Source organism: Struthio camelus, chromosome 1 (genome assembly GCF_040807025.1).
Source record: "Struthio camelus isolate bStrCam1 chromosome 1, bStrCam1.hap1, whole genome shotgun sequence".
NCBI lineage: Eukaryota > Metazoa > Chordata > Aves > Struthioniformes > Struthionidae > Struthio > Struthio camelus.
The window spans coordinates 76,095,184-76,112,831 of NC_090942.1; the positions used below are offsets into that span (position 1 = coordinate 76,095,184).

Sequence of the window (17,648 nt, forward strand, 5' to 3'; positions counted from 1 at the left end):
GGTGGGCCGGATGTAAGTACTGGAGTATCTCAGACCTGTCTAATTACAGACTTTGTATACAACCCAAAAGTTAAATGTGATTAAAATGTACACGAAAAATGTTGTAATTGTATGAAGGTTATCGGTCAAATTTATTTAGACTGTGTCCCTTAACACTGGAGGTTGTTTTTCTGAAAAACTGTGCTTCATCAAAAATGCAAACATTGCCAAACTAGATTTAAACTTTGAAACTGTGACCTGTCACCAAGTGACTTCCTATTTGACCTTGGGGGGATCTTTTCACCTCTCTATGCCTCAATTCTCCTTCATCTGTAAAAATAAATAACTTAAAGCATAAAGAGGCATAATCCTCTTTCTTCTGCTTTCCTGCTCCTGCCTTATCTATTTAGATTGCAACTACTTCGGAGGAAGGATTAAATACTTTGTGTTTTCAACACTGCTAGCCAAAGGAGGCTTGATATACAGGTCCAGGGCCTAGGAGAGCTATTATAATGTGGTACATGTTTCAGTTTGCCTTTAAAAACTTTAAGATCTTGCCAATAGCAAAATGGCATTTTCCTCTCTATTTTAATTACAAATGCCACAACTTTAATTGACTATTGACTGCTCAAAATAACAGAGAAAGGGTCCAGTCCAAAGAGCATATAATATAGTGGTGCATGCTCTTTACAGGAAATGCTGACAGCACAAATAGAGAAACTTGGTTCTGATTCAGAAACAAATCTTGTTTTGATCTTTCTCTAACCTTTCCTTCCTCATACACCTTTTCTTGTCTGTTCCTCCAAATCTTCTTAAAGTTCAGTTGTGCATGTTTCAGGTTTGATTATGCATGATAAACTTTCTTATCCATACATCCCACCCTGTAACTACTGTTTACTTCTAGCTCCCATTACAGCTGTGGTTACTGAAGCCTTGAATCAATTTTCCTAAAGCCAACCACTACCTGAAATGCCATGTGGAAGACACTGAATTCATTCCTTTCTCTCCAGAGTACCCTTTCCAATGTCAAGCAACATAAATAAAGTCATGGTTATGGTTATGTAATGAAGCAAGGCCATGGTTAGGGAGTAATTTAAAACCAGCTAGCACCTGTACTGCTGCCTAGAAAAGCAGGTTTTCCCTCTTCTTGCTACTTGTTCTCACCACCTGTCTTGTAATGGTGTTTGTTTGGCTGCTTGGTGAGCCAGGAGGAATTAATCCAGTTATTACTAAACCAGAGAAAATATCTAGCAAAAAAGCAACTAAACAAAAAAAATAACCATAGTCTTAGCCAGGAAGGGCTAGACTCACTGCCTGGTCACTTTTAACCCAGTGACTTAAGAGAAGGACTCTGAAATCTTCCATTCTGTTTTCCCTCTGTGTGAGAGAGAGTTAGTCAGGTGTGACGAGGAGTCGAAAGCTTTCTTTTTTCCAGTGAAACAGGAAATGTATGCAGCTAGCTGCTTCACCTCTACTTTCTTCTTTGACAGGTAGAAAGAAGAGATATTATAGCATTAGGAGAAAATATTCTTTGCAACCTAGTCTTCTCCATTTTCTATGCAGTGTCCCTGCAGGAATTTCAGCAAAATGCTTCCTCCCTTTCAGCTGCAGTAGCAAATTGTGTAGCTGTTACTAGAAGCATTTCAGTTTGTTTATTCCTACGTGAAGCAACTGGAAGGTCATATCACTGCATGTTTTTTGTTGTTGTTGTTAGACTGGCTGATGTGCTTATCACGTTGACGGGGCACAAAACTCCCTCCCCACGTGAGAGGCTTGTTCCGTAGGCCCTACATGTTATAATTTTAAAGTAATGGTGTACTGGGATATGGCAAAATAGTAGTCAGAGATAAAGCGGTATGAGTTGGGCCCCCTGGAGTAGGAGCAAAAGGAGGAGGAGGAGTGGCTGAAGCAATGCACCAGGTTATGTTCCTGGCTTTTGTAAAATGGTGTGCGACTTCAGGCACGCCATTGTCCCATCGATCGGGGTTTGTTCAAACGCAAAAAAAAAAAAAAAAAAGAATAAAATCAGCTGCAGGGCAAAAAACAGAGGGTATAAAAAATCAGATACAGTAACCAGAGCAACTTTGCCCTGGAGTAAGAACACGTAAAGTGCTTTATTCGTGCTCGACTTCATGTTTCCCGTGGTTCCTCTTAGCAACCCTTCTGGCCGAGCTCAGCGGAGGCTCTGTGAAGCCCTTCTGGACCTGATCAGCCAGCTGCGCCCGGGGTGGCCCGGCTGCTCCCGAGGGGACCGCGCTGGGCACGACCCCCTCCCGCCTGCCCGGGCCCCGCCGCAGCGCCGACGCCTCCCGGCGCGCATCCCCCAAACCCGGCCGGTTTCCCCCCGCATCGGCGCCGCCACGCCGGGGCAGCTGGTGAAAAAATTTGGAGGAGGGAGGGAGAGAGAAGAGAGGCCGGTCGCGCCCTTCAAGCTTTCGTCCTTGACGGCGAAGGCGCAGCCCCCGGAGGGGGCGGCCCGGCGCGGACCTCCCCTTCCGCTGCGGAGCCGTCACTGCGCCGACCGCGCACCGGGCTGCAGCGCTGCCCTCGTCGCCACCTCCTCCTCCTCCTCCTCTTCCTCCTTCTCCTGAGCCCGGCTCCGCGCCGCTCCGCGTCGGTGGGTACCGGGGGCCGCGGGGGCCGGGCGGAGCTGCCTCGGGTCGGGTGCCGCACGGGGGATGGGGGTGGGGGTCGGGCCGAGCATGCCTGCGCGCCCCCGCGGGGGGGGGGGCTGCGCGTCCCCGCGGGGGGTCGGGCGCGGGTTGCTCGAGGCAAGCGGCGGGGGCGAGGGCTCGTTTGGCGCATCCGCCGGCATCGGATCGCAGATGCCGCCGGGGCCGGGCCCGCAGCGCTGCCTAGCAGCCCCTTGGGCAGGCTGCCCCCCACCCCTTCCCCCTAACCCCCCGCCGCCCCCCCACGTACCGATCCAGATAGCGGCCGCGTTGCTGCGGGCCCCGGCGCGCCGCGGTGGACGTAGGCGCTGCCCAAAGCGCAGACCGGCGCCTCCCTGGGGTAGCGCTAACCCCCGCCGTGGTGCGGGGTGGCTGGAAAGGGGAAGGTCGGAGAGACTCCGCCGAAGCCCTTGGGCTGAAACAAAGGGAGCCTCGGGGGCCAAGCGGAGATAAGTTGCAGGCCGGGGAATTCCCAGGCGGGCTTACTGCTCCCGAACGGGTTACTCTCTTCGTGTTTTCACAAGCATTGCTGTAGCCCGCAGTCCTGGTATAGATTTTAAATGAATGAACGCCATAGCGTGGTCATTAGCCTGGGCGGTATCGGTGCCTTCTGCTGGGAGGCTCTGGAAACTTGGGGAAAGGAGGGATGTTCTGTTCCTTGCTGCCAAAATAGCCCCCCGACCCGCTCCCACCTGCCCTTCAGCCCGGAGGGGAGCCGTGCCGGGTGGGCTGGGGGCTGCGAAGGCCCGTGAACAATGGCAGCGGGCCCACGCGCCGCCTCACGGAAACCGCCCGCGTGCCGCTCGCTCGCAGCCACTCGAGGAGATTCACGTTTCCACGCGCACGCTTCCGGCCCTGGCAGATGGCTTCTCGCACTCGGAGCGTGCGTTTCAGTTCGGTCTGCTGTGGGTTTTTTTTTTTTTCCCCTGTTGCACTGATTTTTTTCTTCTTCTTCTTCTTCCCCCCTGCCCCTTTCCTTGCAGCACGCAATGGCTACTTTGAAGGAGAAGCTGATCACCCCCATTGCTGCTGAAAGCACGGTCCCTAACAACAAGATAACTGTTGTGGGGGTTGGACAGGTCGGGATGGCCTGTGCTATCAGCATCCTGGGAAAGGTACGGTTCAAGGACAACGGTGCTCAAGTCCTCGCTGCTGTAATGATATGCGTCGCCTGTTTGTCTTAACAAATGGTGGGAAGTAGGGTAGGTTAGTATGGGCACACCACCGAGGGAATTGCTGTTTCATGCAAGGCTGACCTCCCCGTCCAGTTTCTTCTTGTTCTCTCACCCTTCCCTCTTTGTTTAGCAACAAATCTGACTGTCATTGTGCAGAGTTATTTTGCGGGCAGTTGGGAAAATGTAGCAAACAATGGCTCTGCAGCCATTGCCAAACTTGTATTTCTTTTATTACTATTATTATTTTTTCTTTTCCTCCCACAATAAGGCCAGAGTTTGCTTGGTGGGAGGGCTACCGCCCTGGGCAAAGAATTCGGACAGATCAGAAATCAATGTGAAATGAGGGGCAGGAAATGGAACAGTGCCTGTTTGCTTTGTTAGGCTCTTAATTCAAATGGGCCCTAATAACTGGGCTTTTGAAATTACTGAAAATATTACCCTTGCCCTCTGCAAGCTGCCTTTTTTTTGTTTCCCTCTTCTCCTTTCCCCTCATTATGACCTGGCTATATAATTTCATTGTGTCTAGAGATGTCATCTATAGTTTTCAAAGCCTGAAACTCTAGGGCCAGACCTAGAGGTTATCCTGATTTTCTGTTACTGTTTTTAGGCAAGTCTCATTTTGCAGTCTAGGGCAGTCTTTGAACAAACCAAAGGCTAAACGTGCAATAAGGATCTTCATGTTTTGCCCTTTGTTTTTTAAAGAATGTTGTGAATGAGTTATCAATAAATGATTCCTCTCTCATGCTGTTTTGAAAAGTCAAATGGGAACCACAGACCTTTTTTAAAAGAAATTAGGGCAGATCCTGCATCAAGTAGCATACAAAGTTGAGATAAAAAATGTTGCATGTACTACTAAACCACTTGTCTGTTATTTGAAGACAAATTCTTCCTCTGTCTGTTACCTTGAGGATATGGATATACAAATGGTATTGGGTATTTTAATCCTTACAAAATTTCCAACGGTTTATCATGAGCCTTGTCAGCATGAAAAACTAACAGACGGTAAGTAAAGGCCACAGTGAAACTCTAAGTACTGATATGAAAGTAACACAAATGATTTTCACCTTCTAGTTATATATTTTTTAAACTAGATAATGGGAAAAATAGAAAATATCAGGAGGAGCTATCAGTTCATTGTGATTCTTTAAAAACATATAGAGATATATATATATTTAAACAAATGTTTACGTCTCATGGTCTGAATTCATCATTGATTTTCAAGGGAGTACTATAACATGTAAAGTTTGCAATGCTGGAGCCAGGTGAAGGTACAGTGAAGTTCGTTATTAAACACATGTGGGGGCTGGACTGTATGCTGCTCTAAGCAGGATCAAATTATGTCTTCAGAAGTCTAGGCACACAGTTTTACAGTTAATGGGAGCAGTATGCACCAAACCTAGAGTTAAAACAGGTTTTGCACTTTTTTAAGCTCAGATTATGGCACAATGGAGTTCCTGTTTGTTTCCTCGGGTTTCTGTTCTCTCTCTGTCTCTCACAAGTTGCAGTATAAAAATGTTTGTAATAATAAAAAAAAAACTTTTGATTCTTGTTGCCAAAGTAGATCTTTGACTTCTGCAAGATGGTTGGTTCTCCAAAATGTCTTCTGCTTTTTGTTAAACCATAGCATAAAATTTTGCACTTAATTTCCTACCCTTTAATATGTAGATGCAGTGAGGTTTAGGTGGAGTTTAATGAATTTTATGTAACTAAAAAGAATGGGATACTAAGTTTACTTAGGGATACTAAGATTACCAGTGTAGTGTTTGATTTAGTATATACATTTGAATGATGGTAACATTTTCGTGTTGGTTATTTTTAGCTCCGTCTCAGTTACTGCATGTAATTGCTATATGATGTTTCTATACCATTTTAGAAGAAATTGAAAGATTTTTCACTAGAGCCTCAAAAGTCAGCTGTTTTTTAATGAGAATATTTTAAGCTGCATTTGAGGGTGATTGTGTAGCCTTCTTATTCCCACGTGCGTTAAGAACAAGCCAAATTCCTCTCTAGGCAACAGTGATGCAGATTCACACAATTAGTCATTGGAGTTATTCCAGATTATTATTATTTTGTTTCAGTGGGAGCTGGCTCCTGGAACCTGCAGAGTCTGCTCTGATGAATATTGGTTGTGAAGTCTAAAGTGAAAGCCCCGTATCATTCGACTGTATATGCGTGTGTGTATAAATGCATACATACATAATCACACGTGCACAAGATTTTTTTTTCCGGTTTCTGATTACATTAACTTTTTAGTTTAACACCAGAAACTTCAGTGAAAGATATTTTCGATAACGTGTATGACTGCAATTATAACTTCACCCTGCAAACTATTTTAAGAACAAAGCAGGTGCTGAGTACAGGTTCCTACAGTATTCCTCCAGCAGTTGCTGAAATGAGTTGTGAAAGGAAACTAAGAGCATCATTATGCCTGCTGTTAAATATACTTCCCTAGAGGAAAAACAATGTATAGTGTTGCATTCTAAAGTAGTCTAGTCAATACTAATAATATTTCCCTGTGATGTAGTGAGTGTTACTTTTTATATAGAAAGTAAACGAAGGAGAGAAGTTTGCTCAAGGTAACATTTTTCAACAACATAAAAATGACTTAGGTCCCTACTTTGAAATAATTCTCTTCTTTTTCTTTGTTTCCTTTTTTTCCTCTCTCCCCTTCCCCTATTCCTACCTCCAACAAAATAACTAAATTATGAAGTTCATTACTGGCAAAGGGGTAGCTCTGTAGAGAAAAGAGGTCTGCACTCAAACTCCCGACAAATAATACATTCTTTTTTCAGAAAGCCTGAACAAAAGGTTTATGAACCTGTGCTAAAATATCCTCTGATTTTGTTCTAACGTACCTCTCTGTAACAGTGAGATTGTTCTGTGCTAGTGGTTTGTCTTGATGGAGAAGAGAGGCTTTCAGATGTGTGATGCGTTATTTTAAAATGTGCTAATATAGCTCCGCTCAACAAAGGTAACCCTGAAATGCAAGTTAACTGATAATAATAGCCTACTGCACTGACTCCTTTAAATTTCATGTTGTTTTCCTTAGAGTCTTTGTGATGAGCTTGCTCTGGTTGATGTTTTGGAAGATAAACTGAAAGGAGAAATGATGGACCTACAGCATGGGAGCTTGTTCCTTCAGACTCACAAAATTGTGGCAGACAAAGGTAAACCTCGGGTTCTCTCCCTTTGTATTTAATACTAGTATTCTGTGAATTTGCTTGACAGTGGAGCAGTCTCATGTAACAGTGATGAACTCAGGATATGTCATCAGAAAATTAAAGTTATGAACTAGGGTAAGAATTTGGACAACCAACACCGTTAATGGGAGTGGCTCTTAATGTGGGCTTTCTCTTACATCTATAGTGGTCACTTTACCCTTTTGGGTGATAATAAAGTTAAATTGATTTTAATGAGACTCTAGTACTTCTGTAACGTAGAGGGAGTATTGTTTATAGTGTTCAGGTAATGGAAATGAAATTCGGAGGGACTGAATCAAGACCCAAGAGACTCAGCTCCTGCTTTTTGATATATCTGGAGATGAACATTTGCACAGTGGAGGAGCTACCCAGAATACCTGCATGAATGTGATGCTGTTGATGTAAGTGATGAGTCTATCCAGCACGTTCTGCATTTTGTCCCCCATTCTATGTTGTAGACTATGCTGTCACAGCCAACTCCAAGATTGTGGTGGTAACTGCAGGCGTTCGCCAGCAAGAGGGGGAGAGTCGTCTCAACTTGGTCCAGAGGAATGTGAATGTCTTCAAATTCATTATTCCTCAGATCATTAAATACAGTCCCAATTGCACCATCCTCGTGGTTTCCAACCCAGGTAAGGCAATTTGCTGCTGTAAGATCCATAAATTCTACTTTTCAGAGAGCTAGTGTTCTATTTTTTTAACTTTATCAAGTACTGATTGAATGTTGAAAACGAATAGTTTTTTTTTCCTGTGTGAACATCTGCCATGTAGCTGCTAACAGTAAAACAGAAATAAACAATTTACACTTACTGGTGCTTCTTTATTCAGGACTTCTCATGGTGTCCATTTTAAAAGCATGTCTTACAGTTAATATTTCAGTTCTCTACATACTTTGGCTTAAAAGCAGTAGATAGTTTTAAATCTCTAGTCCTAAAGCTTATACATGCAAAAGGTACTCGATTTGCTTGTAAGTTGTTCATAAATAATAACTTTCATTTGTGTCCGGATATAAAGGTATGGCCATTCTTCAGAATGAAGAACTCATCCTTAGGATATGCACCATACTTGTTGGAAAATTACAGTAACACTGAAATTGGGGGGGAAAAAAAATCCTAATTATACTCTTAGCTATGTTCTCAGGAAAAGATATGCATGCTGAAGCTTATGCTGAGGAAAAGATTAAACTGTACTACATAGTTCATTAGATTATGAAAGATTTAATCAGGTTATACACATTTTTGTGTGCTAACTTGTAAACATCCCATTGTATGGTGACAACTTGGACGTTTGGATCTCTAAAGTTGGTCGTAAATGTCATTTTGATATACTTTGTAACAAGTCTCTATAGGGCTATCTTTTTTTGATTCAATACCATCAGACTAAAGCCATTAGTCCGGAGCCCTGGAAATGAAGTGACACTGATGCTTTTAACGATAACTTTACAGAGACAAAACGGCACATGTAAAACCAGCAACTCAGATGGTGGCTGTTGGGTAGGTAGCTAGTGTACAAGCAGTGCCGAATGCTGGTGTACTGAGCAAGTGGGTACTGTACAAGTGTAATAACTTATGGTAATTTTAAACATTCATCTAAAATATTGATTGGAGTCAAAGATAAGTTGGTTCTTGTTCTACCAAGGCTGAATTCGGACAATAGACTTAACTGCAGTACAGCAGCTGCAGGAGGAGAACTGTAAATTATTTTTTCAGAATTGTTTCTGTAATGCTTTCTGTTCACTAGCATAGATTGTACCTAGTCTTCTGTAGTGGAAGCTATTGTAAGCCCATTAGAAAGGACTTTGGACTTTAAGAGCATCAAGGGTGTCCACTGCATGTGTTGGTGTGTGACCTTGATGTCCTTCCCTGTTTAACTTCCCCAAATCTGGCTGGACTCCAGCTCTGGTAGCACTGTCCACAGCCTGCCGCAAGTGGAAAGCCCTACTTCTGGCAAACAGTGAGGTTACAAATCAACCCTCAAAAGTCTGGATACCTATCTCAGCACCTAACTCAAAAGCCAGATTTTCCAGAGCAAATGTAGCCATTTGGCAAGGAGCTGCTCTGTAGTCTGTACAGATTACATTGATCCTAGTGGGAGCCCTCTTAACTGAGGCTGTAGGGCAGCTTTGTCTGATGAGTGTGTCACTCGTAACAGCAAGGTATGAACTCTGCTGAAACTGCATACTTCTGGTGCCTGACCTGAGTAAATGATGTCTTAAAGGTCTATACAGACATACACAAGAACATTCATCCCCTGAGAACTGGTTTACCTTTAAAAGCTCTGGAGTCAGACCTTGGTATTACTGTGGCCTGTTCATTGTTACTGCTTTGTGAGCTGTGGATTTGAGTTTCTTATCTGCTCGATTCCCGCTCTATCCCCTCTCCCTCCAAGCTAGGACCCCTGCCCCCCAAAAAAGAAAACGTATGAGCCACATGCAGCCAAAACATAGAGCTCATCTGGCTTTTCATGGAGGTGATTAGTGCGAAGACTGCTTGAAGCACAAACCTGTTTTAAGAAATAAGCCTGAAGTAGTTATGAACTAGAAAGGCAAATGATTCACTGTAAATAAATTGCTTTATCTCTTACTAGAAAGATGATCAAGTGGAAGGTAAGGTTATTTCAGGAAATTGCTTGAAGCTTTTAGCCAGATGAATAGAGTTCAGTTCCAGTTCTGGGTGCCCTGGGGGTTCAGCTGTGACAAAAAAGCTCTTCTGGATTTAGCTGGTAGGATACTATTCTCCAGTGATTGTCCTCAATTTTTGAACAGTAGCTGGACAACCCCTAAGTTATCCCAGCAGTATATGCTTTTTTTTCCCCTCCAAATAGGCCCAAAATACTGTGACCAGTGAGCCCAGCTGTATTCTGAGTCCCCCTGGTTGCCCTACCAACTGCAGTGAAGTAGTTTAAGTATTTTCTTCTTGGTGGATGTGAACTGTTTTGCTTACTCTTCATGTTCTTCTTTTCAGTGGATATATTAACCTACGTCACATGGAAACTAAGTGGCCTGCCAAAACATCGTGTGATTGGAAGCGGCTGCAATCTAGATTCAGCTAGATTTCGCTATCTGATGGCCGAGAGACTTGGTATCCACCCAAGCAGCTGCCATGGCTGGATCTTGGGAGAACATGGTGATTCTAGTGGTAAGGAGCACTTCCAGTCTCACTGGGAATAAGCAATACCACAGAAGAGGCTGAGGCCTAAGATGTGTTGCAAAACTGTGAAAGAACAGATGCAGCTGAACTTGAGTTACTGGTACTTAGCTGTATTTTTGTGAACAGAGTTAAGACAAGTCCAGGAAATCGGGCTACATATTTTTCAACGAGTGACTGTGGCGGTGTGCATTGAAGCTGTCAGTTTCTTCAGCTAAATCTGCATCCTAAGGACTACCTCCTTGACTTTTTCCATCTATCCTCAGTTTTAGGAGTATCACAACAAAGTCTGTAGTAAGGGTCTTCTTTGAAACACTGTTAGCTCACGTTAGATCGGTTGTAGAGTTTCTGTTGCCAGCAGTGGAAAATGGTAGCAGCTCAGATTTAAGTTACTGTTGATATCCTTCTTTTGTGACTGCTTTTCCATGTTACTTAGAGAAGATAACTTTAAATCCCCATGAAATGAAAGAATCTTATTTGTTCACATGTTCAAGTCTGAAATGATGCAACAGAACAGCTGTGTATGTGACTGGTGCTGGTTTGTATTTCTTGGTGCTGTGCAGTTTTAAGGTAACCTCCTCTTCAGTGTCCCTTTGAATCTGATCAAAGTATGGTGTCCGATCAACTTTGGGATTTACTGAAACCAGCCCTACACAAGCACGGCTTGGCTGAGCATACACAGACCTCATTCTGCTTTGGTGTTGTAGCTGCTTTTTCTTTGAAGTAACTAGGAAACTTTCCCACTCTTCACTGGAACAGAGAATGAATTTTCCTTTGAGCCTTTCAATGTAAAGGGAGGTACACAAATTCCTGTCTTGGAATTGTAAGCTTACATATTGCTGCCCTGGTATTCAGGGGATTGAGAAGAGAATTCTTGGAGACTAATCCCAGTTCTGGTTAGTGGGGCAGGAAATACGTACTTGTTCTTACTGCAGTTTTGAAGTAATTTTTTTTTTTTTTGCTTACTTCTAAAAGGCTGAAGAACAGTTAAGAGATATACCTCTTTCCTAGAATTTGAGGCTTCTGACTTCAAAAATAGTTGTTTAAACCTGTGAAGCACTGAAAGGTCTCTCATTCAAATGCTGAGAGATTGATTTGTTGGTACTGACATTTTGATAACATCTCATATTTGACAGCCAGAGTTCTCAGGATTCAGCAGTGAAACAAAAATCTGAAATCTGCCTCTCTGAAGCGTTGTTGTAGTTCTGACGGCCACCATTTTGTTTCAAGTTTATCTGTAGACAGGCAGAAGTGGAAGGGAAGGAGCTGCTGACTGCTGCTAAAACTTACAACCTCTCAAATGTGTATTACAGTGGCCGTTTGGAGTGGAGTTAATGTGGCAGGCGTTTCCCTTCAGGAGCTGAACCCTGCCATGGGCACCGACACGGACAGCGAGAACTGGAAGGAAGTTCACAAGCAGGTGGTTGAAAGGTACTGTGCGTTGCGGAATGCGGTGGCGGTACCTGATACAAAAGATAGCTAGTCTGCCTGCTCCCTCCTTGTCCCTGCCTCCATTCTACTGCAGCTTTCCTGTCCTTTTGTTAAGTGGGTTGCACTCGTAAGGAAAAGTACTGATTTAAAGGTAGAAATGCAGAATTTCAGTTTGTAAGTTTTATTATCCTGCAGCAAGTCTTAACTATTGCCTGTCATACCTGCTTCAGTAGTGCAACGCTTACAGAGCTGACATGCACTTCTCCTGAGGAGCTGGTTCTTGCGTGGTTAGTTTCATTTACAGGGAACAGAACTCCCTGTGGAAAAGTAGCATGTTCCTGCAAGCAGGCACTAGAGTCAGTTTTAGGAAGATTTTATTTATGATTGACTCTGTCTAAAGGTTACTCTTTGCTTATCTATATCACCTGTTTCACTTGTGAAACAAGGACTGTCCTGGTATAAAGTGTCTAGAGCTATTGAGTGAGGAAGAACTTTTTTTCCCAGAGGATACGTGTGTAGGCAGCGTGTGGCTTTGATGCTAAATGTTCACCTATTCCAAATGTATTCAGAATGTATTATCTAAATTATTGGTCTGCTGACTTGAATGGAGAACTTGTTCAGTTGTATTTCTGTTTGTTTTCTGCTTAACGTTGTAAGATCTGCTCTTACAGAGCATTAGTTGAAAAATACCTAGCATAAGTACATGGGGTTTCTGTATTATACATATGGGATAACATGGACTTTGTTTTTATTGTCTCATGCTGAAATAGAAAGTTTCTTCTTTTAAATCCAGAACTTACCATGTGTATCACAAGGATTTCAGTTCTCCTTAAATGTGAAAAGTTTATTAAAGACTTATCATTCAGGAAGTGTCTTGAAGCCACCTTAGCTAATGCATTTCGTTGTTTCTTTAGTGCCTATGAGGTGATAAGACTTAAGGGGTACACAAACTGGGCCATTGGCCTTAGTGTTGCTGATCTCTGTGAGACCATGCTGAAGAACTTGTGTCGGGTTCATCCAGTGTCCACAATGGTAAAGGTAAGACATAGTAGCTAATTGGGTGCTTTAATTTGTTTTGTTATTGTTGAAGAGCTAAATAGGCCCAAATTTTCAATTTGCAAGGTGCCTTGAATAAATAAAACTGTAAAATACTGCTCTGAATTTGAAAGCACTGTACTACTGCAATTTTTTTCAGTCAGCCCTCTTAGCTTACCCTTCTCTCACAAGTATGGAGTTGTAACTAAATTCTCTGTCCTCTGGCCAACGTCATATTTAATTTTGGATCAGGTTCACCAGGTGTGGCATGCAGCTTCATTAGAAGGAACGTACAGTGCAAAAACAAACAACTGTGTGGAGGCCCAGCTGTGACTCCATGAAACATTTTGCAGAAAAATTGCCAGGGAGGAGAGCTGTATCCTCCTTTAGCTTATGTCACCAGAGGCATCTGGTCTGTGCTGATTGTTTCCTCTGGTGGAAGAAGGGCTCTGGGCATGCTGAACCTACAGCTCCCTCTATGCTCAAGAAAAAAAACCTGCAACTACTACATGCCCAAATCTTATGTCTGTGAGGTTTTTGTCAATTAACTGCTATATAAGTGTTGTGGGGTTTTTTTGTTTGTTTTTGGTGGAGGAAGGGGGAAATTGCTAAAGTCAACCATCTCAGGATTGCCAGTCACTTTTTTTTCAACCCTAGTTTATTTTTTGTTTTGTTTTGTTTTTTTTAAAAGTACATTGTGACTGGAAGTAAAATTTGCCTGCAGGCTGGAACATGATACAAGTTTTCAGCTCTGCTGTCATTAGGCTTACCGCTATGTAAACTAAAAGCGGATTTGGCGTGCTGGGTTCCTATCTGAGTGATGAACTGCTCCTTGTCTGTGGCAGGGCATGTACGGCATTGAGAATGAAGTCTTTCTGAGCCTTCCTTGTGTCCTAAGTGCCTCTGGATTGACAAGCGTCATCAACCAAAAGCTGAAGGACGATGAGGTGGCTCAGCTGAAGAAGAGTGCAGATACACTGTGGAGCATCCAGAAGGATCTCAAAGATCTGTAACTCATGAATGTTAGATTCCAGTAATATAAAAAACTGCATATTGTGTGCAAATGTGGGCTCTCTACTCACTATCCATCTCTATGGTTAACATTTAATGCTCTTCCAGACTGAAGTGAGCTTTTGTCCACAGTAGCTAAATTTATGCTTGCTGTAACGCACAGACCTTATGAACAAATAAAGCAACTTTCAGGTGTATTTTGTTGTCCTAGTGACTATTTCCTGTATTTTAATTATGTAACTTACTCTAGAATACTTACAGAATTCTCCCTTAATGTCTGTCATGTCGACAACATGGAAATGTAGACACATACACACTTTTTAAAAGCTTAGAAACAATGTAGTAATCATCTATATTGGGATTTCACTAATACAGCCTTATTTTTTCTGTTTTAGATCTTCAGTCCAAGTATTGACTAAGTGTAGTTCATTCCCAGACTCTTCTTTATGATGTAGTACTTCCCATTTTTAGTAAAGGTTAGAGAAAATTGAATGGGGGGTTATCTCTGGGCCAGCTGCCAAAAATATGCCAAGAATATTTTGTACTAACTTTAAGCTTCTGTAAACCATCTGCCTAGAAACAAAGGTTGTGTAGTTTCAGAAACCTGCTGTGAAAAGGTTAGATATTGTTTACTGCTTTTTCTTTCTGGATATAGTTTTTTTGTGCCTGCTCTTGGTCTCTGGTTTTGATAGTGTATAGATCACAAACCATTTTTTTCTACTGAATTACCAAAATCCAAATTAGTTTACAGAGTCAAAGACTGGAGTACGATGATTCTCTTGTTCATAGAACAAGTCAAATTGGGCCTTTAATCTCTAGTTAGGTTTTGGCTACTTAAGAGTAAGAGCATCCTGTTTCACAAGTGCTTATTTGGCGTAGGTTGTACGAATATTTGGAGAGAAGGACTGACATAAAAAAAAATATTATTTCCCAATTGCTTCACTTGCATTTCTTGACTGGATATTAGCCAGAAAATAACTACTATTTGCCTTATAGATTTGGTTTACAGTATTCTGACAAGCCTAGACGTGCTCAGTGGAAGTGTCTATGGGACAAAAGGTGCCATATCCGTCTAGCCCATGTAATTCAGGAGCGTGCAAGTCTGTATCATAGTAAACGCATGGAGAGTAAGCTTCAGCAATTCTAGGACTAAGGTAATTAAGGGGTAGGATGGGCAAGCTCCTGAGAATAGCACCATTTCATTTATCATACTTGCTCCTGCCCTGACCAAGGTTGACAAAGTATCCTGAAACACTGCTGCCCAGAAAGATCACCAAGCTTTTGGGAGAAAACAGAGTCTATGGGAGATGTCTCTGAGTAGAGGGCATGGAGGTTAGTTGTCCTGTGTGATGTTGTTGCCTCTGCCTAAATTGAAAGCAATAGACTTGACCATTTTTAAGGGAGAAGCAGATATGTGGGTGAGGATGAAATTTCTTCTCATTGCTAAACCAGCTGCCTGAGAGGCTCAAATCAATGTCCATGTTCCTTATGTGACATTGGCCTGTCCTTCAGTATTGTGAACTTTTTGAATGGATGAGTAAAGAATAGGCAGATCCTCCCCTCTCCCTCACCTTAATTTTTTAAGCATAACAGAGAGGACATTATTTTTCTTTGAGGCTGTGTAGGATAAATAACTAACAAAAAATTATCTTCTCCAGCTCTGTCCTTCCATAAATCCATAGGGCATTTTAGTATTCAAGATGGTACTACCAAAATGTGTCTAAGCAAGCAAGTATTCTGAAAGCATAGCCTCACACTACATACTGTGACACTGTCAAGTCTTAACCCCTTCATTTGCGTCCTTCTGTTCCTTCTTGCTGTGAAAGACAATCCTGCTTGTGTGGGATTGACACCAGCATATCCTAACGCTTTGAGAAGCGGATTAAAAACACTTTTCACAGACGAAGAGCTTCACTTCTGTAACTCCTTTTTAAAGAAAAGAGGAGAAGCAAGTCTTGTCATAGTGCAAGAGAGCTGCTAATCTGTGATTTGGTAAGTATTATGTAGCTAGTAAAATATACATGGGATGCTGACAACAGCATTATTTGTCAAGGGTATCACAGGAAGACTTTAGAAAATGGGTTTTGAGAATAAAGTTGTAGGTAGTAAGCTACTTCCAATGTCGAATTCTCATGACAGGCTTAATGCCAGACTTTACTGAGTGGAGGGAAAAGTTATAGTAGCTGCTTTCATAACTTAGTGTGGAGATCTCAGTGGAAGGCTTTCCGCACCTGGGCATATTAGCTCCACTTCTCTTCGTCTCATCCTATCATCACTCTGCAGCACAGCCACTTTAGAGAGGACAAATTCTCCTATGCGTTGCCTTAGCAAGTAATGAAAAGCAGTATAACATAGAGCATCTTTCATCACATTCATGACTTTATTTCACTATTTTGGTGACTTCTAACTTTCTGTTAAAAACTGTTTGTTTATTCGTGATCAGCAGTCGTGAGGTAAAAGACATAAACTATTAGTGTTTGCAGAACACACCCATTAGCAATTCTCAGCTGAATGGGATCAGCTGGATAACTGCACAGTTCCTTCCTACCTTTGTTCTCATTTATGTTATTCTCAGTTAATGAAATAATTTAAAACCATGTTATGGCACTTCATTAGTTTGTGCGATTCTTAAGACTGATGTGTGCAAAGAGATATCAGCCATTTTAGAGGACAGAGAAAGGCTCTCCTCCCTTTGGACAGTAAATCTTGTCTTTAAAGTTCACTCGTTTGCAATAAAATTATTTTTTTGTCTCTTATCACATCAGTGTCCATTATTCACACTCATTAATGAGTAGGGTCATACTTTGCTTGTTATATAGTCGGCAAACTGAGACGTAGAGTACACTGTGACGTCTCGAAAGGTCCCTGTCTGAGAAGAGAATTTAAAGTTATCCCGGATTAGGTGTACTACTCCTTCAATCCAACCTGAGTCCACAGAGATGTTTTTTATTTGTGATCATCTGATCATAGAGGGTACAAGATATTTTGTGCCTAGGTATTAAGCAACCAGAAAGCCAATGACAGTCCCCACCCCCAAAAAGTGTAGTCTGAGACAAGAGACTAGGCACTAAAGGCAAAACAGGGATTTACAAGGAATGAGGAAACCACACTGATCAGTGTGATGAGCAGTTTTCTTGCCACAACAGCAGCCTCGCTGCACCGACTCCTGCTTCTTGGGAGAAAACACCATGAAGGAAAATCTTAAGAATTTTAAACAACAATGAAGTGGCCTTGTGGGTGTTATGGAGGATTGGTTCAAATTTGTTGAATAGGAATGAATATCTCAAATTAGGAGATTTTGAGATTTTGTCAATGGGCTCTTCAAATTATTTTTGACATTTGTTGATGTTTGCAGGCCCTATGTAAGTCTGTTAATTATACTGTAATTAATTTTTGTTAGGAGATCTATTTCATAATCCTGTATCTTAACTTCCTTGAAGTTGCATGGCTGCAGAATAACTCCCATGTATCTTTACAAAACACCAACCTATCCCTCTCTGTTACTTGGAGTCTATGCATATTACAGACATATCGACATACAAATTCCTTAATAACTACATTATATTAGTATTTAATCTCTAAAAGAGATTTGCATGTTTCTCTGAACATAATACACTCATATTATCTTTTGTTTTATTTGTGGAGCTCATTGATAAATGGACTTTGCTCTCTTTTTATCAAGTGATAGGTAATACAGGTTTTTAACCGTGTTCCTATGTGCCAAGGGGTATTTTTGTTGCTCCTTTGTCTCAGAATATATTGAGGTGCTGTTGGACTTGATATAGTAGTTGCTTGTACAGCCAGCAAGCAGAAGCACAGCAGAACACTTCCAAAAGCTCTGAGGACGGCTTGCTAGGCTTGTATGAGTTAAGATCAGTAATGCTATTTTGATTACTGTAAGGATCCAGCTCTCCTCCACTCCTGCCTCGCATTTGCAGGTATATAAGTACAGAACAAATATAAAATATAGAATAGAAAGTCAACCTGCCTTCCCTGTAA

The 17,648-nt window shown here is 42.0% G+C and overlaps 1 protein-coding gene across 1 annotated transcript; it reads left to right on the plus strand.

Annotated features, from left to right (window-relative positions):
• The first annotated feature begins 2,027 nt into the window (after window positions 1-2,027).
• Window positions 2,028-13,846, plus strand: LDHB (lactate dehydrogenase B). Its single transcript, XM_068949672.1, has 8 exons — window positions 2,028-2,596; window positions 3,635-3,766; window positions 6,876-6,993; window positions 7,485-7,658; window positions 9,990-10,163; window positions 11,486-11,603; window positions 12,518-12,641; window positions 13,484-13,846. The coding sequence occupies exons 2-8, from the start codon at window positions 3,641-3,643 to the stop codon at window positions 13,649-13,651; spliced, it is 1,002 nt and encodes a 333-aa protein (XP_068805773.1). The 5' UTR covers window positions 2,028-2,596; window positions 3,635-3,640; the 3' UTR covers window positions 13,652-13,846.
• The last annotated feature ends 3,802 nt before the right edge of the window (window positions 13,847-17,648 follow it).

Excerpts from the sequence above, each read along its gene's own strand:
- LDHB (XM_068949672.1), top strand. The coding sequence starts at position 3,641 with ATGGCTACTTTGAAGGAGAAGCTGATCACCCCCATTGCTGCTGAAAGC. Across the intron at positions 3,767-6,875 it reads CTATCAGCATCCTGGGAAAG|AGTCTTTGTGATGAGCTTGC; the intron begins GTACGGTTCAAG and ends TGTTTTCCTTAG. Across the intron at positions 10,164-11,485 it reads AGAACATGGTGATTCTAGTG|TGGCCGTTTGGAGTGGAGTT; the intron begins GTAAGGAGCACT and ends TGTGTATTACAG.